A 27,373-nucleotide genomic window follows, 5' to 3' on the forward strand; every position below is an offset into this window, starting at 1 on the left:
AATTATAAAACATTTTTAAAGATTTCCTTAGCTTCCGTAATATGTAATTAAAATTTACAATTTAGCATAATTAAATATTGATTTTTAGTCTCACAGATTGAGACAAAAATGAAAAATTTTAACTAAACTTGAGCTAACTGATAACATGGCAATTAAGCTTACGTTTATATAGATGTTCCTCGATTTACAGCCAACTTCCGTTAGCTTTATTGTTACAATTTCAAATAATACTCTCCATTTTAAAGAACAAAGAATGAATTCAAGAGAACCATTTGATAAGTATCAATTATATATATATATATTGTATTATGATGAATAATAAAAGTGGGTGGTTTATATATATATATATATATATATAGTGCAAGTATTTTTGACTTGCAATAATCTCAAATTACAATCCGGATGTCAGAACAAAACCACTGTGCACTAGAGTGTGATACATATATTGTTTTAAAGTAAGTTAGATGAACCTGAATAAACTTAGAGTATTGTTTGAATATTCACTAAGAAATGGAATTGTCAAGAGCTTATATGTCATTTTTTTTGAAGAAATGAAATATATAAAATGTTGGTTTGTTTCTTTTAATAAAAAGCAGATTTTCTGTCTTAAAGATTTTGTTTATGTTAGTAAAAGTAACTAGTTTAGAGGCCCATAGCGGTTCCTACTCCTTTAACTTTTCTCCAGGCCTGGAGAAAAATCCTTAGATTCCCTCTTGATGACCCTGCTACGAAATATAACAGTATTCATTAATCAAGCGATTGTATGGTGCCCGAGAATAGAGTGGTCCTCTTTTTTTTTCTTTCTTTTTTGAGCAAATGAAATACATATAATGTTTACTTTATTTTTTTTTATTAATAGTCTTAAGGATTTTATTTTCTGTTATTTTTCCTAATATTAATTTTATACGGGGTAGGAACCACTACAAGCCAGAGAAAAATCCTCAGCTTCCCCCCTCTCAACAGTCCTGATCATTATAGAAAATATTAAAATATATATATATATATATTCTACTAAATTTAATTTTAAGTATTTTAAATTAGATAGGAATAATATACAACATTTATGATAATTTTTTTTTAAACTTTTAATGAAATATAAATCAATTTAAACTTAAAAGAGATTAGCATTAAAAATTTAAGTTCAAATTATATGATGTATATTTAAAAAGTTTTCTGGAAACTAAGGGTAGAACATGATAAAATAAGTGACCTAGAAAACAATTAAATTTATATATTTCTTATGATAGCCACACCTTTGGGCAGTCAAGGACAACTAACTTCATTAATAAGCAACAGTCTGACACAAATTCAGTAACAGCTGTATTTGAGAATTTGTATATGGATTATTTCCCACCGTAAAGTTTTAAATTTATTTTTAAATCAGCAATTTGCATTTATTTAAAGAAACTCAAGCTCTTGTTTAATGCGCTATTCTGTTTGTACACTGTAAGAACATCAAAATAAATTTATTTGTTGGAATATCTGAGTTGTATTTTCTAAATAGAAATTGTTTTGATTTAAAAAAAGTAAAATGTAAGCTATAATTATTATTACAATTGATAGATATGCAGTGTAATGATGATAATTCATTTTAAATTATTAGAAAAACAATTACGAAACTTTTAAATATTAATTACATAAAAATTAGAATCGATTCTTGTCTAAGCATGCAATTTTTAATAATTAATCGTTAAGAAAGAAAGAAAGAATTCTGTAGAAATGAAACCCGAACGTGTACGTAATCTCTACTTATTCATCAGTTTATTAAAAAATATTGCGAGACAATTAAACTTCACAATAAACTTTAATTGGGACCCCATCGGACTGTGGCCCAGTTTAGCGTTATCTGATTTCGGAGAATTTTTTAATTTTCTAGTCGAAGGTTCGCATTTATTCTCTTCTGGTTTAATTGAATAATATAAATAAAGATTTAATGTACTGTTTAGAATGTAAAGACTTCATTTTTTTTTTTTATATGTCAGCTTTCATAATGCCAAGATACTGATTGTAATGTGGTATGTAAGAAACATTTACTTTACTGATAAATAATTTATGGCAAGTTAGTTAAAGTTTCAGATTTTTAAATGAAGATTAAAGATAATATTAAAAATTTAATTAACTAGCAGCAATATGCTATAGATTTTAGCTTTAATTATCATCACTTATTATTAAATTATCCAAATACTTTATTATTATTATTACTCTTTCATTAGTTAAGATTAACAATTGTAATGATTTAAATTACAATAGTGTTAGACAGTTAATATATTAAATTATTAATGCGAGCCCATTGATAATGGTTGAGCAATATTAAACAAGGTATAATTTTACTTACGAATATGATTTTTAATATTAGATTTATGCAAGATTTGCACGTGGGAAAATTACGCCAAGTTTCGAAACATTTCACGTAGAGTTTTGTTACCAGTTTGATAATTGCAGGATCCAATGGTTACAAAAAGTCTAGCTTAGGACAGACAGGATATTCAACAGGATGCTCAAATAATTATTTGGCTTTATTCTTTTGATGCGTTGACATTAAATAGTCATGTTCTAAAAAGGTTTTTTTTCTTTTTTTATTTAAAGCAAGATTTAGAAATTGAAAAACTGTAGAGAAATTTATAATCTGTAATTCTATTTTTGCAATTTTTGTTTTCAAATTTCTTACAACATATATTGCATAACAGGAGACAATTGTTTTCATGGTGGAGAAGTTTAAAAAGAATTTATGATTGTATTTTTTTTCTTTCAATTATTACATAGAAAAGCCAAAGGAGGAAATAATATAAATATTTAAACAGATAATAAAATACAGTATATAGAAAGTGATGCAATATAAATGTATGTTCTAGTGAAACCTTTTTTTTTTTATTAATTTATAATTTATTATAGACTCTAAACAAAAATATATCTCAAATGTAGTAACTGTAATGTTATTTTTGCAAATATTTGAACTGTTTATATAATATTCTATCATCAAAACTGAAGAATGTAACTGATAGGTCTAATGAAATTATTAATTGTGCTGTAATATATTAAATTCACAGAGATAAGAGTGTGGTCAGTTGTGCATTATAACCTCATAGGACCCATACAAATTTGAATTAGGAGGACCCACTTACAGTGTTGAGTTCAGACATTTTTCTTATAAAAAAGATTGGCTTGGAGCCCTTTTTGCCCATAGAATAACGTGCCACTGGAGTGGGTGTAATTTAAAAATCTGTGAAAGTAAGCACCACCAAGGATCACGTCAATTTTGCGTGTTGGTAATGCATGGTAAAACATAAATGATACTTTAAAAGGGCGTTTGTTTATTTGCATTTTCGACTAAAATATTCTATTATGTACAACACGAGTCCAACTGGATAAAAATACATTAATAATTAATCATTAATTAATGGTTAATTAAATCTAATTTTCCTTCTTTTATTGGTAGAAAATAATAATTGCATAAAACACGTAGGTAAAATACTTTTATCTTAAATTATATATAGTCTTAATGGGAATATATATTTTAAAGAAATATTCCCCCAGGGAATTTCCCGTAATTTTCAAAAAAAAAAAAAATACTAAAACGAATACAATGCCAAATGAAGAATTTTCCTATAATAAAATTCAGTATTTAACTGTCCACGAGATGCTCATTCTACCGTGTTTGGATGAAGAACTTAAAAATATTAAAGAAAATAAAAAAAAAAGTTCAAGTTATTATGCTTGACTTGACCTCTAAAGAACAATCGAATAGTATATGTATAGGCCTATATATTTATTTTTTAATGCATCATTTTAATTACTTAAATTCGCACAACTCAGTTAAGTTTCCCCACAACTAATGACTTTTTAAGGGAACCGTACCAGTTTAATTATTATATTACAAATATAATAATTAAGCGGGTACGGTTCCCAAATTAATAACGGTTATTAATACGATCTAATAATAGCCCGGGCTATTTGAATATTCATTATATTCATTACAGCTGACGAACGGAATTCGCTTGTTACGCGTATTCCTATCTGTACCATCTCTCTACGTGGTACAGATAAGAGTTTTATCATTGAAAAGCAGCCAAAAATATCACTAATTTCAAAACTCGTCTACGATTATTCCTAGGGGCACGACGAATAAATGAGTTTTTCACGCCAATAATGCCGTTACGTCACCAACACGTAGAATATTTTCAAATACAGAGAACGTCGGTTTGTCCGTTCTAAAACGCGTCAACGTCTGTACTGTTTTTCATGGAAACGCCACAAAAGAAATTCTGATAACTTTATTAGCGCTTCTATGAAAAATATATAAAGATATATACATAAAAAATAATAATAATAATAAAATAACTTACTTTTGTAGTGTACTGTACGGGTTAAACGGTGATAGAAATCCGATTTTCTTTATAGTAATTAACAGAGCAGTACTTCATGTTGTACAGATACCAAATACACAACTTAGCAAAACTTCCAGATTGTATAAACACCCGTTAATCTAACACTATACGTTGTACAGCATTTGTCGACCGGTCATTGCAGTCGTTCGCTGACCTGTTTTTCTTTTTTTTTTTATTTTACTTGATTTTTTTCCTAGACAGCAACTTGTCCTACATACCAGTTTCCTGGTATCAAGACGGCACGCCACGCTAACCTTAGATTCACACTAATTAAGTCGTAGATGTATAAAGCGGTAAAATAACTTACCTGGCATTAGTCGTACGAATAAACTACGCACCGGCGTTGGGAGATTACAATATAAACTTGTATACGGCACGTTAATATTGTGACGTTTCCATGCTATGTACGGGGATAAGCGAAACAGGTCGGCCTTGACGTGGACTGCTTTTGTTTTATGCGCAATCGATACTGAGGTGTTAGAATCTACAGTTTTTTCCCCTTCCCTCCCCTCGAAGGAACCGTTTATTTCCCTATTTGCATTAATATTAGCGGGTTAGAGTGTGTTAGTTACGTTTTAAATATGTTTGCGAGAGATTATGTTGTAAATTTCGGGTGTTTTTCACCTATCAAATACCTCTGGCAGTGTGTAGTTTCATTGTGATTAAATATTTTTTGTGTGTATAATAGATAGACGAATAAAAAAGAAGATTAAGGTAATTAATTAATTAATTAATGTTAGTGTTGTTGCTTACAGGAAAACATAGTATAGGAAATGTAATTAAAGTTTAATACGGTGTTCGAACGAGAAGGAAGCTCAATTACTTTATACAAACATGGAATTAAAGCGAATTGTCCAAATAAACTAGTGATGCACGGCTCATTAACTACCGTATGTTTCTTTAAAAATCAAGACCAGGATGTAGTGAAATATGTCTAATGTGATTACAATGTCGTATATTTGGTGGATAATTATCTGACCCGGTTATAGTTCTGTTCCTGTGAGTATGTCGGAGGAATTTCGTGTCTATTTAGAACGAAAAAAGATAGAAAAAAAAAAAGATTTTTCCAACCTGATATAGGTATTAATATACATTAAGTTAGGAGGAAAATTTCGAATTTTTAAAATTATCGTCGGAATGAAAGAATATGGATGTAGTTTAAAGGTTGAAAATCACGTTAAGTGCGGTCATATATTAAAAAGTTCAGAAGTCAGGAATGAGAAGTAGTAATTAAGGCCGAGTTTAACGGCAGAAAAAGAAGTCACAGAAAAGTATCGAGATGGAAAGAGAAGCGAGTGAGTAGCAAGCATGAAGTGGATAAAAAATAAAATTTTATAGTCGTTGTGAGATTGGTAATCTGCAAGGTTAGTTAAAGATGTAATGCTTATCTATTAAATCACGAAAATCAACTTCTCGCGTGGCTTCTTACCTCAAAAATTCTCTTACAAACTGTTAACCGGTGGCAAGTTCAATAACCTTGTTCGAAAGTATATAATTTTGGAAATAGGCTTGCAAAAAAATAATAAAAGAATTGCACACTTTAGAAACTTCAGTATCTTTTTATCTGAAAGAAAATTGAAAGAAAAAAAAATTTATATACAAGAAAATTAAATTAAAAGGCTATTATGCCTGAATGATTTTATGCAATATCTTAAGCAAGGCTTTTACTGTTAGTGTTGATTTTGAAGTGGAGCGGTAAACAAACTCGCATTGAACAATAGCAATTTTTAGGTCAAGTTGAGAATATGAACGAATTTGTATTTGTTATTTGATGGTCACTTCAAATAGACAAGTTAAATTTAAACGAAGATAATTTAACTATACTGTACTCTAGTTAACTTTAAAGTTATTCAATTCACCTATGTTTTATATTAATTCCATAAACTTTTAATGAAGTTTTATATCCTTGCTGAAATTATGGTATTTCACAATCCTGAGGTAGAAATTATATCTAAATTTCCTTGATGGTTACTAAGAATTGTAAATTATGCTATATATTAAAATTTGTAATTGTTATATCCAATTTTATGCTATTATTTTAACGTGTATTTATCGTTTCTTGGCTAGTTAAAAGAAAAGCAACATGTAAGCCAAGGGATAAAGTTTATTTTAAATTACTATAATTCATCTTATTTAATTTCTTATAATGCTAAATCAAATGGAAATTCGATTGTCTTTCTCAACAAAATTGAAAAAAAAAAAATAATAATAATAAATCCTCTCTTTGCAGNTTATATATAACACACTTTGCTAGTCTGGATTTCTAATAATTTGAACTGGAATCTAGAGAGAACTTGCTTTGATTGAGAAAAAAATACTACAGAGATGCTGTTTATCACATAAAAGCAGTTTTTCTTAAATAATGACATTATTCTATAGATAACATTAATTTTAAATGAAGCCATTATATTTGGAAAATTTTTTGATAATTTGAACATTCTAGACATTAATTAATTTGGATTATTCAGTATATTACTTGTAGTGTATAATACTACATTAGTGTAATATACTGTGTATATTACACTAATGTAATATTCTTAATTTATATATAACCTTAATAATTGAATGAAGTGATTCATCTAAACTATGGAGACAAATATGAAACTGTTTCATTTTTTAATCCATTAGTTTAGAGTATGATTTAATAACTTTGTTTGATACAACAAAATTTTTATTGTAATCCTTATAAATGTTAAAACAACAAGTTTAACAAAATTAATTGCAAACTTAATTACTTTGTCACTTAATATGATACTTCTATAAATAGCCTATAATTTCTGGTTGTTTGACTGATTACAAGATTTAATTTGACTTACTGTATATTATAAAATAACAAATTTGACTTTTAATACAGTCAAATCTTGTTCAATTGGATCAAAAGGGATTGGACCCAATCTGAATTAACAAAAATTAAATAAACCATGTGTAGTGGGGTATTGAAATAGAAGGCTAAAATTCCATACTGAAAATACATTTTAATGGTTGAAAATAAACTTGCATGCTTATAGACAAGTAGACCTCATTGCCATCTATAATTTACATTCACATTATGTGAGTCTTAGTGATTAGCCCTGTGAGAAAGTTTTCGACATGCCGAGGAAGGAATCTACCATATTATGAAAAAGCCACTCGTCTACGAAATACTTGCCGTTGGCCCGCACACTTCTGGTCCATTGTCTGCTTTCGAGTAGCATAACTTGGAAACAAGTTAAGGTCAAATGAAAATTTTTACTGGTCGTGTCATAAGGTGATTTATTTCTTAGTATAAACATATGGCCAATAAATACACCTACGGGTCATATTAATTACATGTGCTACTTATTTCAATATTCAAAACATTAAAAATATGATATAAATTATTTAACCTTGAATAAGAATGACTGAGGAATTGGTTGATTGTAATCATCACAAATGCAATTAATTTTGTTAAACTTGTTGTTTTAACAAAATTAATTGTCTTGTTGTTTTATAAAACTATCATATTAAGTAACAAATTTGATTTTTAGTGTAAACTGTACCAGTACAATGTACACTAACTCATTGCTGGTTACAAATAATTAGTGTATACTGTACTGGTATTAATCTGGTGTCCCACTTTTGCAACCAAGAAGTCTGGTCATCTTATGCTATTACTAAATTTCTGCTGATTAATAGTCAATATATTATCCTACTTTTTATAAATTATTTTCACAACTGTCCTTAAATGTTGATAATTTTTCATTCAATAAATGTAGTTATAAGAATTAGCATTATCATTTGCTATGCCATGTAATTGAATAGTAAAATATAATTTGAACCAACCATTATAGGATGATTCACAGTTTGGGAATTAAGAAAAACAAATATTAAAAACAAACTTTTAGGTTAATTTCTTTCATTTTATATATAGATAGCTCCTTAATTTGCAAATAAATACTATTGGAATTAGAAAATTATATTTACACTTATAATAAAGTCGAAGTCTGTTATTTCCAAGTAACTGTTGTCTGCTTTGAATATATGATTTTATCAATGCTTCTTTGAGCACTTCTAAAAACAACCTTCTTTTATCCAAGTGAGGACTTGAGTATAGTTAATCGACCTACCTATAATGCTTGCATTATAGGTAAATATATCAATCATATTTGATAAAATAATTGTGTATCTAATCAATATCAGAAGTATGCTATAATTCTTCAAGTATGGTATCATTTAAACCTGTGATGATATTTTTATATTCTAGATAAAGGAAAGACTGTTCCAAATTGTAAAAATGAAACTACAAAAAATGTTCACTCCACAGTAAAAGAAAAAATACACGTACAGTAATACCCCAAACTTACGCAATAGGTGGGACTGAGCGATAACCGCGTAAGTCGAATTTGCATATGTCGGGATATAATTTCACAATTTGTGTAAAATCCAAGTGGGATGTGTGTAAGCTAATAAATGTTCTCGTTAATCTTATCTCGTCTTTCGATTCGTTCACGGTTACAAGAAATCACCACATAGAGTCTCTCAAGTCTCCGTAGATATAACAAACACAGAAATAAATAACACAAAATAAATTGTAGCTGTGTCGATTCTGTGCTACACGTCCAAACATGTAAGCTGAACAATAGTGTGGGGGAGTGAGTAATCAAAAGTTGCATGGCGCTCAAACAAAAGACGAATCGACGAGATTTAAAATCGCGTAAGTCAGGGTAGCGTAAGTCGAGGTATTACTGTATCTAGGTGCATCTAGCAAGTGCTAAACTATACACTAACAAAACAAACAATTTCTGCAAAGATAAAACAAGTTACAATGTGTTAAAGCAGTTGAAGTGAAGTAAAATATTCATGGATCATTTTGGATTCAAACAGCCCTTAAGGAATTTTTCTATTTTGATGATGTGTTTCATTTTATAAAGATTTGAAATCAAGATATGTAAAGTTTATTACTATAAACAAAAAGTCAAGATGTGGCAAGTATATAGCATAAAAATTTCATATTCGTTTGGACAGAAACTGTTTTCATCATAAAGTTTTCAAATGTGTTTGATACAAACAAAATACAAATATACAGTAAAATATGGTACAATGGATAAATCTGACCATGTCTCTTCATAAAATATTATAAATCTTAACAGATGTTTATACTGTATTTTCAAAACTTTATAATTCAACCACTATTTGAAATAGTATTTTATTTTCGAGTATAAAATTAAACAACTTTACTTTAAATATTCTGCCTTTTTCCTGTAGCCTTCACTTATTCAACATTTTAATAATAAATACTTTTATATAATAAGATATTCGGCATTTAAGAAACTTATAAATGAAACTTACTGTATAATTACCAATATTTCTTACTACGCAATCTAATAATGCCTCTTCTCCTTCATTAACTACAATGGTATCTAAAGGAGTATCATTTAAAATCGCAGCACCTAATGTACAGAATATACATAAAAATTTACTTTAATACAAATATAGAAAAGTTCAATTAAATTTTTTTTTTGTAATAAATTTAAAAATAACTTACCGTGGCATAAATATGTACAAATAATTGTTAATATGATATGCAATTTTGCTAAAATTAATACATTTTTAAACATCTTGTTGTCCTGCAAAAATTTTCTTGCAGTTTATGTAATATAATCTGAAATGATAAGAGTTTTTAAATATTTAATAAATAATTACATTGTATTTAGTTAATTAAAAGAAAAAAATTCAGATTTATTTAACTAAAAATAGTATTGTGGATGCCCATATTGTCAAACAATAAGACATCTTTATAAATAGGAAATTTCAATTATAAAACATTTTTAAAGATTTCCTTAGCTTCCGTAATATGTAATTAAAATTTACAATTTAGCATAATTAAATATTGATTTTTAGTCTCACAGATTGAGACAAAAATGAAAAATTTTAACTAAACTTGAGCTAACTGATAACATGGCAATTAAGCTTACGTTTATATAGATGTTCCTCGATTTACAGCCAACTTCCGTTAGCTTTATTGTTACAATTTCAAATAATACTCTCCATTTTAAAGAACAAAGAATGAATTCAAGAGAACCATTTGATAAGTATCAATTATATATATATATATTGTATTATGATGAATAATAAAAGTGGGTGGTTTATATATATATATATATATATATAGTGCAAGTATTTTTGACTTGCAATAATCTCAAATTACAATCCGGATGTCAGAACAAAACCACTGTGCACTAGAGTGTGATACATATATTGTTTTAAAGTAAGTTAGATGAACCTGAATAAACTTAGAGTATTGTTTGAATATTCACTAAGAAATGGAATTGTCAAGAGCTTATATGTCATTTTTTTTGAAGAAATGAAATATATAAAATGTTGGTTTGTTTCTTTTAATAAAAAGCAGATTTTACTGTCTTAAAGATTTTGTTTATGTTAGTAAAAAATAACTAGTTTAGAGGCTCATAGTGGTTCCTACTCCTTTAACTTTTCTCTAGGCCTGGAGAAAAATCCTTAGATTCCCTCTTGATGACCCTGCTACGAAATATAACAGTATTCATTAATCAAGCGATTGTATGGTGCCCGAGAATAGAGTGGTCCTCTTTTTTTTTCTTTCTTTTTTGAGCAAATGAAATACATATAATGTTTACTTTATTTTTTTTTATTAATAGTCTTAAGGATTTTATTTTCTGTTATTTTTCCTAATATTAATTTTATACGGGGTAGGAACCACTACAAGCCAGAGAAAAATCCTCAGCTTCCCCCCTCTCAACAGTCCTGATCATTATAGAAAATATTAAAATATATATATATATATTCTACTAAATTTAATTTTAAGTATTTTAAATTAGATAGGAATAATATACAACATTTATGATAATTTTTTTTTAAACTTTTAATGAAATATAAATCAATTTAAACTTAAAAGAGATTAGCATTAAAAATTTAAGTTCAAATTATATGATGTATATTTAAAAAGTTTTCTGGAAACTAAGGGTAGAACATGATAAAATAAGTGACCTAGAAAACAATTAAATTTATATATTTCTTATGATAGCCACACCTTTGGGCAGTCAAGGACAACTAACTTCATTAATAAGCAACAGTCTGACACAAATTCAGTAACAGCTGTATTTGAGAATTTGTATATGGATTATTTCCCACCGTAAAGTTTTAAATTTATTTTTAAATCAGCAATTTGCATTTATTTAAAGAAACTCAAGCTCTTGTTTAATGCGCTATTCTGTTTGTACACTGTAAGAACATCAAAATAAATTTATTTGTTGGAATATCTGAGTTGTATTTTCTAAATAGAAATTGTTTTGATTTAAAAAAAGTAAAATGTAAGCTATAATTATTATTACAATTGATAGATATGCAGTGTAATGATGATAATTCATTTTAAATTATTAGAAAAACAATTACGAAACTTTTAAATATTAATTACATAAAAATTAGAATCGATTCTTGTCTAAGCATGCAATTTTTAATAATTAATCGTTAAGAAAGAAAGAAAGAATTCTGTAGAAATGAAACCCGAACGTGTACGTAATCTCTACTTATTCATCAGTTTATTAAAAAATATTGCGAGACAATTAAACTTCACAATAAACTTTAATTGGGACCCCATCGGACTGTGGCCCAGTTTAGCGTTATCTGATTTCGGAGAATTTTTTAATTTTCTAGTCGAAGGTTCGCATTTATTCTCTTCTGGTTTAATTGAATAATATAAATAAAGATTTAATGTACTGTTTAGAATGTAAAGACTTCATTTTTTTTTTTTATATGTCAGCTTTCATAATGCCAAGATACTGATTGTAATGTGGTATGTAAGAAACATTTACTTTACTGATAAATAATTTATGGCAAGTTAGTTAAAGTTTCAGATTTTTAAATGAAGATTAAAGATAATATTAAAAATTTAATTAACTAGCAGCAATATGCTATAGATTTTAGCTTTAATTATCATCACTTATTATTAAATTATCCAAATACTTTATTATTATTATTACTCTTTCATTAGTTAAGATTAACAATTGTAATGATTTAAATTACAATAGTGTTAGACAGTTAATATATTAAATTATTAATGCGAGCCCATTGATAATGGTTGAGCAATATTAAACAAGGTATAATTTTACTTACGAATATGATTTTTAATATTAGATTTATGCAAGATTTGCACGTGGGAAAATTACGCCAAGTTTCGAAACATTTCACGTAGAGTTTTGTTACCAGTTTGATAATTGCAGGATCCAATGGTTACAAAAAGTCTAGCTTAGGACAGACAGGATATTCAACAGGATGCTCAAATAATTATTTGGCTTTATTCTTTTGATGCGTTGACATTAAATAGTCATGTTCTAAAAAGGTTTTTTTTCTTTTTTTATTTAAAGCAAGATTTAGAAATTGAAAAACTGTAGAGAAATTTATAATCTGTAATTCTATTTTTGCAATTTTTGTTTTCAAATTTCTTACAACATATATTGCATAACAGGAGACAATTGTTTTCATGGTGGAGAAGTTTAAAAAGAATTTATGATTGTATTTTTTTTCTTTCAATTATTACATAGAAAAGCCAAAGGAGGAAATAATATAAATATTTAAACAGATAATAAAATACAGTATATAGAAAGTGATGCAATATAAATGTATGTTCTAGTGAAACCTTTTTTTTTTTATTAATTTATAATTTATTATAGACTCTAAACAAAAATATATCTCAAATGTAGTAACTGTAATGTTATTTTTGCAAATATTTGAACTGTTTATATAATATTCTATCATCAAAACTGAAGAATGTAACTGATAGGTCTAATGAAATTATTAATTGTGCTGTAATATATTAAATTCACAGAGATAAGAGTGTGGTCAGTTGTGCATTATAACCTCATAGGACCCATACAAATTTGAATTAGGAGGACCCACTTACAGTGTTGAGTTCAGACATTTTTCTTATAAAAAAGATTGGCTTGGAGCCCTTTTTGCCCATAGAATAACGTGCCACTGGAGTGGGTGTAATTTAAAAATCTGTGAAAGTAAGCACCACCAAGGATCACGTCAATTTTGCGTGTTGGTAATGCATGGTAAAACATAAATGATACTTTAAAAGGGCGTTTGTTTATTTGCATTTTCGACTAAAATATTCTATTATGTACAACACGAGTCCAACTGGATAAAAATACATTAATAATTAATCATTAATTAATGGTTAATTAAATCTAATTTTCCTTCTTTTATTGGTAGAAAATAATAATTGCATAAAACACGTAGGTAAAATACTTTTATCTTAAATTATATATAGTCTTAATGGGAATATATATTTTAAAGAAATATTCCCCCAGGGAATTTCCCGTAATTTTCAAAAAAAAAAAAATACTAAAACGAATACAATGCCAAATGAAGAATTTTCCTATAATAAAATTCAGTATTTAACTGTCCACGAGATGCTCATTCTACCGTGTTTGGATGAAGAACTTAAAAATATTAAAGAAAATAAAAAAAAAAGTTCAAGTTATTATGCTTGACTTGACCTCTAAAGAACAATCGAATAGTATATGTATAGGCCTATATATTTATTTTTTAATGCATCATTTTAATTACTTAAATTCGCACAACTCAGTTAAGTTTCCCCACAACTAATGACTTTTTAAGGGAACCGTACCAGTTTAATTATTATATTACAAATATAATAATTAAGCGGGTACGGTTCCCAAATTAATAACGGTTATTAATACGATCTAATAATAGCCCGGGCTATTTGAATATTCATTATATTCATTACAGCTGACGAACGGAATTCGCTTGTTACGCGTATTCCTATCTGTACCATCTCTCTACGTGGTACAGATAAGAGTTTTATCATTGAAAAGCAGCCAAAAATATCACTAATTTCAAAACTCGTCTACGATTATTCCTAGGGGCACGACGAATAAATGAGTTTTTCACGCCAATAATGCCGTTACGTCACCAACACGTAGAATATTTTCAAATACAGAGAACGTCGGTTTGTCCGTTCTAAAACGCGTCAACGTCTGTACTGTTTTTCATGGAAACGCCACAAAAGAAATTCTGATAACTTTATTAGCGCTTCTATGAAAAATATATAAAGATATATACATAAAAAATAATAATAATAATAAAATAACTTACTTTTGTAGTGTACTGTACGGGTTAAACGGTGATAGAAATCCGATTTTCTTTATAGTAATTAACAGAGCAGTACTTCATGTTGTACAGATACCAAATACACAACTTAGCAAAACTTCCAGATTGTATAAACACCCGTTAATCTAACACTATACGTTGTACAGCATTTGTCGACCGGTCATTGCAGTCGTTCGCTGACCTGTTTTTCTTTTTTTTTTATTTTACTTGATTTTTTTCCTAGACAGCAACTTGTCCTACATACCAGTTTCCTGGTATCAAGACGGCACGCCACGCTAACCTTAGATTCACACTAATTAAGTCGTAGATGTATAAAGCGGTAAAATAACTTACCTGGCATTAGTCGTACGAATAAACTACGCACCGGCGTTGGGAGATTACAATATAAACTTGTATACGGCACGTTAATATTGTGACGTTTCCATGCTATGTACGGGGATAAGCGAAACAGGTCGGCCTTGACGTGGACTGCTTTTGTTTTATGCGCAATCGATACTGAGGTGTTAGAATCTACAGTTTTTTCCCCTTCCCTCCCCTCGAAGGAACCGTTTATTTCCCTATTTGCATTAATATTAGCGGGTTAGAGTGTGTTAGTTACGTTTTAAATATGTTTGCGAGAGATTATGTTGTAAATTTCGGGTGTTTTTCACCTATCAAATACCTCTGGCAGTGTGTAGTTTCATTGTGATTAAATATTTTTTGTGTGTATAATAGATAGACGAATAAAAAAGAAGATTAAGGTAATTAATTAATTAATTAATGTTAGTGTTGTTGCTTACAGGAAAACATAGTATAGGAAATGTAATTAAAGTTTAATACGGTGTTCGAACGAGAAGGAAGCTCAATTACTTTATACAAACATGGAATTAAAGCAAATTGTCCAAATAAACTAGTGATGCACGGCTCATTAACTACCGTATGTTTCTTTAAAAATCAAGACCAGGATGTAGTGAAATATGTCTAATGTGATTACAATGTCGTATATTTGGTGGATAATTATCTGACCCGGTTATAGTTCTGTTCCTGTGAGTATGTCGGAGGAATTTCGTGTCTATTTAGAACGAAAAAAGATAGAAAAAAAAAAGATTTTTCCAACCTGATATAGGTATTAATATACATTAAGTTAGGAGGAAAATTTCGAATTTTTAAAATTATCGTCGGAATGAAAGAATATGGATGTAGTTTAAAGGTTGAAAATCACGTTAAGTGCGGTCATATATTAAAAAGTTCAGAAGTCAGGAATGAGAAGTAGTAATTAAGGCCGAGTTTAACGGCAGAAAAAGAAGTCACAGAAAAGTATCGAGATGGAAAGAGAAGCGAGTGAGTAGCAAGCATGAAGTGGATAAAAAATAAAATTTTATAGTCGTTGTGAGATTGGTAATCTGCAAGGTTAGTTAAAGATGTAATGCTTATCTATTAAATCACGAAAATCAACTTCTCGCGTGGCTTCTTACCTCAAAAATTCTCTTACAAACTGTTAACCGGTGGCAAGTTCAATAACCTTGTTCGAAAGTATATAATTTTGGAAATAGGCTTGCAAAAAAATAATAAAAGAATTGCACACTTTAGAAACTTCAGTATCTTTTTATCTGAAAGAAAATTGAAAGAAAAAAAAATTTATATACAAGAAAATTAAATTAAAAGGCTATTATGCCTGAATGATTTTATGCAATATCTTAAGCAAGGCTTTTACTGTTAGTGTTGATTTTGAAGTGGAGCGGTAAACAAACTCGCATTGAACAATAGCAATTTTTAGGTCAAGTTGAGAATATGAACGAATTTGTATTTGTTATTTGATGGTCACTTCAAATAGACAAGTTAAATTTAAACGAAGATAATTTAACTATACTGTACTCTAGTTAACTTTAAAGTTATTCAATTCACCTATGTTTTATATTAATTCCATAAACTTTTAATGAAGTTTTATATCCTTGCTGAAATTATGGTATTTCACAATCCTGAGGTAGAAATTATATCTAAATTTCCTTGATGGTTACTAAGAATTGTAAATTATGCTATATATTAAAATTTGTAATTGTTATATCCAATTTTATGCTATTATTTTAACGTGTATTTATCGTTTCTTGGCTAGTTAAAAGAAAAGCAACATGTAAGCCAAGGGATAAAGTTTATTTTAAATTACTATAATTCATCTTATTTAATTTCTTATAATGCTAAATCAAATGGAAATTCGATTGTCTTTCTCAACAAAATTGAAAAAAAAAAAATAATAATAATAAATCCTCTCTTTGCAGTCTGCATGTAAAATTATGAAATGTCCTTCATGCTAACTACTTTATTTTTCTTTCAGTAAGATGATTGTCAGCTACAACAATGTACGAGGAAGGCTTATATATATATATATATATATAATTCTGTTTTGAAAATAGCATGAATGACAACAATATAGTTAAATTTTTATTTAATTATTCCTATTTTATATGAGGAGGCAGACTCGGTTTTATATTTATTGAATTTCGTGTATGTGTGATATTAAAATGAAGAACCACTTTTAAAATTTGATATTAAACATACATTTTATTTTTCAACAGATCAAATGTATTAATGAACAAGTCCAACAATTCAACTGATTTCTTTAATAAAAAAAAAAAAATAACATAGAAATATTTTATTAAATTTATGACTATCTAATTATTTTCATTATAGGGAAATTGCAGGCTATCTAAGCGACAAATTGTTGTAAGATTTCTATAATTTATTCGATCGTACTCGCAATCATCTGTAAAATTAACATAATTTATAAAATTTTGTAGAAAATATAATAATTCCTAGTAAATGTAATGAATTCAATCTTTACATATAAATTTTTTACTGATCACACCACTTAAACAGTAAAGCACATCTAGAGAATGTGAAGGTTTTCATTTTTCAATGCATTTTAAAAATGCATATACATGACTTAAAAAATTTACTTCTGTTAAAAAATGCATAGTTACTTAGTAACACTGGTAACAGAAAATATTTTTATTTATTGTGGTTATTTTTCAGGCTAGTAATATTTTAATTTTCTTAAAGTATTTAAATTATGTTTTGCATGGTAGCACAGAGAAAATTTAATAGACAGCATCATTAGCAAAACATCTGCCATGCACATATATAGCAATTTGCATTCGTAAGATAAGATTTGACAATCTGTAGAATTACAAACATTTGTAACTGTATCATACCATGGTAGAAATAAATAAGTTAAATATTTAAATGGATTATCTGTCGACTACTAAACATATCTTAAGTTTTTAATTCATTAATGAATATTAGTTATTGACCACAACAGTTTTAGGCATATATAATACTGATGAATTTGAAATATATGCTGTATTAAAATAATGTATGCCATTCTATAAACAGAGAAAGACACTATTAATTGTCTTTGGAATGGATCTATTCTTTCCTACCTATATTTAAATCTGAAGTCTTATTCTATGACTTTGTGCTCTGTAAGGGTATCTACTGTTGGGACGATCAACGACGACTCTCAATCTCAATGTGGCCAGACTAGCTTCTGTGACATCACGACAGTCTTCTACCTTTAATGATTTAAGTCTTCTACAATATTCGCCTACCAACCTGTAAAAATGTAATTGAGAATTGTAATAAAAAGTTAAAATAATAAGAATAACCTGTACAGTTTGTGCATTAAAACAGAAATGAAGTATTTTATGCTGTGTTTTCATACAGTTATAATTAAAAATTTTCAAGTACTTCACAATTACAAATCATGTATTTAAATTTAAATTCTTTGCATGGTATATTGTAACAAATTTTAAAGTAACTGACACGCACATAAGCATATACATTTAATTTCAGCACATGATGAAATTGTTCCCATTTTGAATAATTTTAATTCATTACAATTTGAATTTAAAAAATTTCTAAATATTCTCTAGTCTAAACAGCAAAAATTAGAATAAAAAATAAATTAAAACTAATGTAATTTATAATTAAATACTGTATATATAAACTTATAATATTTATAGATCATTACATGTTCTGAAACATTCTTTGATGGATATTTTATACAATTAAATTTATCTTGAGTAGATTAGGCTGTATCTTTTTTTATACTCAATAGTTTTATAAATGTCAAATATAAAAAGATAAATACTACAAAGTTTAATCTGATGACTGATTTTGTAGCTTAAAAAATACATTATAACAAATTGAAAATAACAATAAAATACTTAGTGAATCATTCTTGCACCTATTTATCTGCAATCAGTCTAAATTAAAATACTTTTATAATACTCTTCTATGTTGAATATAAGATATTTCAAAATGAGATATTTTAATAACAAAGTTTTATTTCAAATTGCAGAAAAGTACAATAGAAATTCATGAAGTGTTAAAAGTTTTCAGAGATGATGTTATATATCAGTGGTTCTGAAACTATAGTCTGCAATCCCACAGTGATCCAGGAAATAATTGTTGGAGTCAATCATGGACAGTTTGAGGGTAGGGCAAAGGTGGGTCCTCGCTCATCCTAAAATCTCCTGCCTCCTATTTGTCCAACCTGAAATAATTTATTCAAGTCTACCTATAATGACCATTATTGGAGAGTTCTTTAAATACAAATTGATTGTTTGCCAATTGTAATTACCTATTCTTGCTAAAATTTTTATGCTTATGTGTCACTGAACATCAATCACTAAATATTTGAAACTTTGTTTGCAGATCACATTCACTCCAAACTCTGCTATCCCAGAATAAAAATCCTAATTCTGTTACTGGGTCTGCAAGCCCATTTTCTAAAAATGCTTTTACTTTATTACTTAGCAAACATTAAGAAAATTATTATTTAAAGCTATATTAAGCTTTAAATAAATGTGATAAATTTGTATATTATATATTAAAATGTTATATTTTAAATTAATAAATTTTTGAAAAAATAAAAAAGTTGGTTCTTTTCATTAAATTTTATAATTTATTAATTCTATAATTTTGATAGAACTTTTTAAATTAATGCAATCAAAGACTATCAAAAACTAATATAAGATGCTTCAGATGCTTATTATTACTGTAGTTTATTAATTAAATGACTGAAAGCTAACAGCTAAAAATAGGGGTCTGCCAAAATATATTTGTTTTAAAAAGGTCTTGACCTCTCAAAGTTTCAGAATCACTCTTATATACCAATGAAGACTTGCAAGGTTAAAGAAAGTTACATATCACTTTCTCTACAAATAACAATTTTCACTGTAGATATCCTTCAATATCCTTCATCTTTAAAACAAATGATTCAATTGTTGCTTATTTTCATTGATTAAAGTAACACTATTCATTATGTTTTCAGTGAAAATGTATAACAAGATCACACCACTTTCACTGAGATATTAATCTTAATGGCTTTCAATATATGATATATCCTTTTTTGTATGATCTAAATAATATGTAGGACACTAAGCAACCACAACAAATCTTCAGTAAGTTATCTTGGTAACAATTCTATAGTACATCAAGTCTACTGGTAAATGTATTCAAGTCAAATCAACAACTCCAATAAAAATATTAACATTATACACTGCTACATACAATAAATAATAATGGAATACTGTAGTATGCTTTGCTTATGCTATTTGTAAGAAGGATGTAGAGTTGGAAACAGCATGTGTTATGATGTAGTTCATTTATACTGAAGTTTAATTATGTTCCAAAAATATTAGTTTATTTACATTAATTTAGATCATATAGTATACTTGTTTATTACAGTCTCAGAACTACAGTGAGTACAATAAAATACATACAGAAAACATTTCTGTAAAATTAAACTTCTCATACATACTTAATTTTAGTTAAACAAACATACCTATATAAGTAAAAACAGATAAACTAACTAAATTGTCAATTTTTTAATAGATGTATTCTGAAAAACTACTTTATTATATAACGGACTTTCAGCATTAACGAACACCACTTCATTTGAATTATTCTAATTAAATCAAGGTTTTACTGTAATAGGTATAAGTTATCTGAAGAATCCATATAAAAATATTAAAATAAATAAATAAATATATAATACAGAAAAAAAAATATGAGTTTAGAGATTATGTAGTAAAGGTACTGCTGAGAAGAGAAAAGAAATTAAATAGCTGATATAAAGAATGTTTCTAAATTACTTGCTAAAACTTGAATATTAGATTCCTGGATCAAAACTAAATGAAAAATGTAGACACAAAATTTGAAAACTGATTTGTAAATGAGATCTTGATTTTTACAAGATATTGGCTATATTGAAGCAAACAGCAGCAATTTGAGTGTTTATTTGTTCACTAATAAAGCATCTTTTATTTTATTGTACCATTATATATATATAAATAATGATTCAATAAAATAAAAAAATTATATATATATATATATATCATTTTAATAATAATAAAAAGAAGTTTCAGTTGAAAATGAAAATCAAGTTACAAACTTCAGTATGTAACTTGACTTTCAACTTAAATAATGATTAGATGGTATGCTGCTAAAGATTTTAATTTTGTCCTTTGAATTGTTCATTATTATTTTATGAAGAAATTTTGCTTTAATTAATTCACCGGATTATAGGAATGAAAATGTTAACATTACATTATTTTGCAATTATTACTACATTAGACACACAAAATTTAACAGTTGCTATCTTGTAACAAACTCCTTTGTGTTGGATTAACTTAAATTTGTACACGGAATCAGGCATATGGAGGTCACCTTATATCCAGGGTGATGCCATCCAATTATGTTTGTGAATGTATGTAGATGTGCTTTTTTAATTGCTGTTATAAGGCATGTATTTGTAAGATTATAATCTTTGTTTTTATTTGTTATACATTCATATTTCCATTATTTTTTCTTTTTGTCCTGGACAAACACATGCATTCATAACATTGCATATTTGATTCAATTTCACCTCAAGAATATGATACTAAAGTTTTAACATTTGATTTAGAAACATTCTATACAATTAGTATTTAAAATCCTTAAAATCATTTTTCAATCTAACATAAAATTAATTAAAAAGGCTATAATAGATGTAAATTGATGACCATAAAGAATTGAAAAAATAAAAAAAATTTTATACATGTTTTGTAATTAGAAATATTGAAGACAAGACAGATAAATATAAATAGATTTATTATTTTGTTAGTATAGGAAAGATATTAACAGAAAAAAGAAAATTTAATAAATCATGAGTGATTATTGCAGGTGATAGTTATAAAGGAATAGATTAGGATATTGTTCATATAATACTGAATAACTTAAGATGTTTTATTGAAGAAGCAAAGATTGGAGTTTTGAAGTATGCTTTATCATCACTATCTTGCTATAATAAGCACCCTTGAGGCATATTTGTTTGCATAGGAAAATGTAGCATTCTCTAAGATATCTTTGTACTGGAATTAATCAATTTTGCTTTCTACTTCAATTAAGATATACACCATATGCAGAGAAGCAGCTCAACCCCATTATATTGCCACTTCCATGCTTAACAGTAGGTAGCTGATATCTAACATTGTATAGTGTGCCTTCAGATTGTCTAACATATCAGTGGCGTGCCGTGACATTTGATGATAGAGAAGCTGTGTTTCTGTAAGAAGCCGACTTCCAGGGGCAGTCAGTCAGTGATGGTCTAGGGTCCATTCGATTTCGTTTGTTCGATAAGCCAGTAAAAACCGTAGACTTCTCTAAATGTATTTTTAATTAATAGATTATCTAACGCACTTAATAAATAAGCAAGTTCAATATAATTAACTCTGTTATATTAGATTTAATAGATTCCCTATGCCCTCTAAATGCCAATTCTTGCTTCGATAACACATACTAATTTAAATATAATATATCTATTAGCCGTAACCATCTTGTTATAATTTTCAATATTTATTTTATATTGTTTACTAATGTTAAATTCTATTCTATTTTGATTTCCAAATTGCTTCAATTTTACGAAAGAATCGATATGAGATTTACGATTTTTGTGTCTTTTGCCAGCTTTACCAAAATTATTTAAATCTTCAAAGCCATTCTTATTCCAAACAGTAATTTCATTTGAAAATAATAGGCAAGGCCAACAAAACAATTTTTGCATTTTTATGCATCCACAAAGCCATTTTACGTCTTCATAAATTTTATTGTGAAAATGTCGAACAAATTCTTTTGTTGATGTATTTATATTTAATTTAGGCATTAGTCTTTCTCTTTTAATAATGTTTTCTTTTTCATTATATGCTCTTAAGCCAAAACTTTTTTAAAATAAATTTTTAATATCACAATTACATTCTAAATCGCTAGCTGTTATAAGGGCTAAAATTAAAAATAAAATTATAAAAACTTACTTGTTAAAATAAAATGTGTGATGGATATACAATTATACATACCTGGTACAAAATATTCAATTGTATGAATACAGTTTTGTGAAGAAACGTACATAAAAATAACAAAATGTTCTTTACTTTTTAAATATTAAAACAATCCGCTTAGTTAAAATGGCTCCCTACCAGTGGCTCATGGATGGAATCAGAGACGATCTTGGTAGGTGTGCAGTGCGTGCATGCAAGCCTAATCCCGAGGGTGCCGATACCGGTTAATGTCAAATGCCTCTTTTGTCGCATCACTAGTATACCTCAAAGGATGCAACAGGGTTGTTGTAAATTTTAAACATTTCTCGCCATAGCTGTAAAAATCTAAACATGTTAAACTTAATAGATTGTCCATCAATATACTGTATTTCAAAAAACTGGTTATTTAATTTTAATTATATCTGACTCACCAAATAAACCATATCCAGTTCATAAGCCAGCAGAAAAATTCTTTCTACGAACGTTTTCGTCTATATGTAATAGACATCCTCAGGTATTGACGATATCGAACTAACGGCTAGTCGAATAGAACAGCCGTTAGTTCGATATCGTCAATACGTGAGGATGTCTATTACATATAGACGAAAACGTTCGTAGAAAGAATTTTTCTGCTGGCTTATGAACTGGATATGGTTTATTTGGTGAGTCGGATATAATTAAGATTGTCCGTCATTTGTTTTCTAACTAATTCGTTTTAGGACCAGGTGTTGTCCACGGAAATTTCCAAAATTTACAACTTCTCGGTCAATCTCGTTGAACTGGAAAATTTTCTGTCTTTATTACATCTAATATTTCGAAGAAATCAGTCCCCACTGTATTCGGCTATAGATTGGTTCAGTTGTAAATTTTAAATGTTTAAACTTAAGCTTTTGTTTAAGTAAAATTTTGGCTCTTCCATCAGGGTTTGTTTATGTCCCCAATTCACTAATCGCTTAATTATTTAATTATTTCTTAAGTAGAAATAAGTCGAAAGTAGTTACTTTGTACTTGAATATTTGTAGTCTTGGGAAAAAAGTGGAAAGACAAATTTTTATGACAAACGGATACATAAATTGTAAATTTAAAGAAAATAAATTCTAGAGCTTTTTCTGTGCCTTGTGCATCTCTCTCATTCATTAAATTTAGTTGTAAATGATGCTCCAAAGTAACAGTTAATTTTTAACATTATACAAGAATTGTACACGTTTTTTCTACATCCTCTTAAAGATGGGATATACGAAATCGTAATATCACTGGTTTAACATTGAAATCTGTGAGTAATATAAGATTGGAAAGCGGAATAAAAGTATCATATTTTAATGGATTTTTTAAAACTCCTGTCAACTATACAGAACTATCATAAAAATATACCAGTAAATTCTTATTGTTTGGTTATTGGTAAATTCTTATAAATCTACTCGCGATTCGCATAATCGGGCAAGGGCGGCCAAATATCTAGCGGAAAAGCGGCTAACAGCCCAGAACCGGTCCTGGATAGAATTGGATGCATTATACATGTAGCATCCACCCAAGGTCCTACGCTTCCACCGGCTAAACTGGGTGAGGTTGGTGCTCTGTAAAGCGCATGCGCAAATCTGGCTTTTTGGATACTGACAATACAGCGCTTCCACTCCGCCACTAATATTCGAATATACAATAGCAATCTTATTTTTTTTTCACATGTGGTATAGAAATTTGTAGTAAGATACATAATGCGGTTATAATAAAATATTGTGCGATTATTTTCATATAATTAAAATTAATATGTATTTATTTTTTAGAAAATACAAGGGAAGTGGCACATCCACCGCTTACAATGACGGCACGCCACTGTAACATATACCTATCATCACTTCTAAAAGAATAATTTATTCCCATAAGAAAGCAATACTTTTTGACAAGTACTACTGATTGTACTCAAATTCAAGTTATTATTTGAACTTAAAAGTTTCTTTATTCCAATATAAACATTTAGTTCTACAGCTTCTAGAAAGTAACCAACAGTACAGTAACTAATTTCAGCATTCCTAATTTATCTATGCAACATCCATGCTTGAAGCAGCCACAGATTTATGTCTAATAATTCTATCAACACATAGAATTGTTTTCTGTGGTCTTCCTGAATTTATATGGTTTGCCAGTCTACTCTGAATCTTAATTTGACAATTGTATATTTCACAATAGTCATTTCGAAGTGCTGCCACTTCAAGTTGGCTTATCCTTTTTACATAACTGGACTATGGACATAGGAGACATGTAAGGAGCCATGTTTATTTTGTAATATGATTTTATGCAAATTTTTAACAGAGAGAAAATGCCCAGTTAAAAAATATTTGAAAAATCAATTAACTTTGTGAGTCAATATCTTGCCTGAATTCTTTTTGTTCTTATACAATTACAATAACTTAACTGTTAATTTTTTAAGATAAAAATTGTTATTAGTGCATAGTTTTGTGTTATTTTTATTGGTTTTATTGTTTTTTTTAAATCAGTGTACAACAAAAAAAATTTATAAGCAAAAGTTATAGTCAACACTTTTGTCTGCCACTGTATATAATTGTGAATTTTAATATTTGATTTATTTATTTATTTTTATTTGTAACAATTTGTCAGTTTTCTCAGATTTTTGATTTTTTCAGATTAAAGAGAACCTGAATGAATAAAAATATTAAAAATTATATTTTGAATAAACTGTTCTACAGGGTAGCACATGAAATGTAATACATTGAAAATGTCTTAGAAAATATTCCAAAAAAATTAATATTAACAATACACACTGAAATGTGCATGGCAAACCAGTATGTGCTCAATATTTGTTACTTCTTGGTGTAAAACTTCTGAGATGGACCTTCATGTTTTTGAAGGTCACCCCTTTCAGATGAACCCTCATGTTACCACATGTAAAACAACATTATTTTCATATGTTCACGTGTCAAACACCTGTGTCTGCCATGTTTTATAACTGAAAATCTGTGGTGTCCTTATATGTGACATCGACAAGTACTGCCATCTACCAAACCATGCATAAACCAAAGCTATCTGTGGCAAAATTTAAAAATTCAAAACCAAAAAATAAAAATTTTGTAAGACATTTTCAAGTGTGTGATATTTCATGCATCACCCTGTATTTATCATAAAATGTTTCTAATTTTTGATTTCTGTTACTGTTAACAAAACAATACTCCAAAAAATATTTTATTATTAAATTAGAATTAACTGCTTAAGTAATGTTTAATTGTGGTACTATTTGTATTTACTATACTTATTAATAATTCAAATTTTCTATTATTTGTTGCAACTTTTTAGTGTTTTTGTTTTTATACATATTAATTATTTTAATAATTCTATACTAATACCTGATTCCAAAGTCTGTTATTCTCCAACATCCAGAAACATTTAGATGCTCTAAAAGTTTGGAAGTACATGCAATCATACTCATAGTATAATCAGTAATACCATAAATCCGAGACAAAGATAAATAGGATAACCTACAAAAGAGATTAAAAAAATATTTTGAAATATATTAAAATTTTAGTAATATTCAGTTGTCATTTAATTATTTCATTAAAAATGAAAAACTTACTTTGGACAATTAGCAACCAATTTACATACTGATTCATCTGTAACTTCCCAACAACTTGTTAAATCAACATATTCTAAGTTTTTACATTCTAAAGCAAGTGACATTATTGCTGTGGCACTAACCCAATGACAGTTTTGCAGTGATAATTTTTTTAATCCTCGGCACTTAGTTGCTAAAATTTGTAAATTTAAATTAGTGAGAGCAGAACAACCAGAAATATCCAAATGCACAATACTTTCATTTGTCTTCAATACTGGTGTTAATAAATCACTATTTAACCATTTACAATTCCTTAAAATCAAAAATTGAATGTAAGAATTATTCATTGAGATAATTTGAAAGGCTTTGGCATTAAATTGTCCACTAACTATAGAGAGATCAATAGATTGACATGATCTGAAATACTCTGTCACCAAACAAAGGACTTCACTTGATACACGTCTTAGACGAAATAAATCTTTCCAATTAAGTAATGGTAAAAGATAAACAAATAAAACATCGTTCCATGGAATGTTTAAGAGAGATATAACAGCTTTTCTTTCTTCATCTGGCATTTTTTATTCTGAAAAACATTAAATCTATTTAAATTTTGAAATTCATTAAATAAAAACTTGATTCACTAAAAAATATATAATTTTAAATCAGGACTACAATTATTATTATTTTAATTAAAAATTAATTTAGTTATAATTCAAAATTTATTATAAAAATAATTTCAATATTGATAACTTATAAATTCACTTTCTTTCAATTTGACTAATATGTTTTGTATTTTTCTCCCCCAAAATTTCTAGAATTAAATATATTATGGAAAAATAACCTTGGAGAATGCTTAATGAGGAAATAAATAAATAAATAAGCAGACAAGAAACACAGATGATGTCAGAAGCTTTTTCTTTCGAGAGATGTTTGAAAATGTTAAGAAAATTCTTGAATGCATTTTC

General features: G+C 27.8%; 1 protein-coding gene and 1 long non-coding RNA gene across 5 annotated transcripts in view; both read right to left on the minus strand.

The window, feature by feature from the left end:
* Positions 1-9,712: 9,712 nt before the first annotated feature.
* Positions 9,713-9,949, minus strand: LOC111624427. Its single transcript, XR_002756575.1, has 2 exons — positions 9,889-9,949; positions 9,713-9,793 (listed from the first exon to the last, which is right to left on the minus strand). It is a non-coding gene; the product is annotated as an uncharacterized LOC111624427 (long non-coding RNA).
* Positions 9,950-9,955: 6 nt separating this feature from the next.
* Positions 9,956-27,373, minus strand: part of LOC111624426 (F-box/LRR-repeat protein 15-like) — a 28,326-nt gene continuing 10,908 nt past the window's right edge. For 2 of the 4 annotated variants that reach the window (XM_023367258.1, XM_023367259.1), the window contains 3 exons: positions 26,430-26,991; positions 26,203-26,334; positions 16,815-18,101 (listed from right to left, as the gene is read on the minus strand). In XM_023367258.1, the coding sequence (XP_023223026.1) occupies positions 17,936-18,101; positions 26,203-26,334; positions 26,430-26,983 (852 nt within the window). In that variant the 5' untranslated portion in view covers positions 26,984-26,991 and the 3' untranslated portion in view covers positions 16,815-17,935. Of the gene's footprint in view, positions 10,006-15,967; positions 16,103-16,814; positions 18,102-26,202; positions 26,335-26,429; positions 26,992-27,373 lie in introns of those variants that run through there. The other 2 variants (XR_002756574.1, XM_023367260.1) reach the window with 2 other exon arrangements.

The sequence above is a fragment of the Centruroides sculpturatus genome, unplaced genomic scaffold (genome assembly GCF_000671375.1).
Source record: "Centruroides sculpturatus isolate CEXI.00-Female unplaced genomic scaffold, Cexi_2.0 scaffold397, whole genome shotgun sequence".
Taxonomy (NCBI): Eukaryota; Metazoa; Arthropoda; class Arachnida; order Scorpiones; family Buthidae; genus Centruroides; species Centruroides sculpturatus.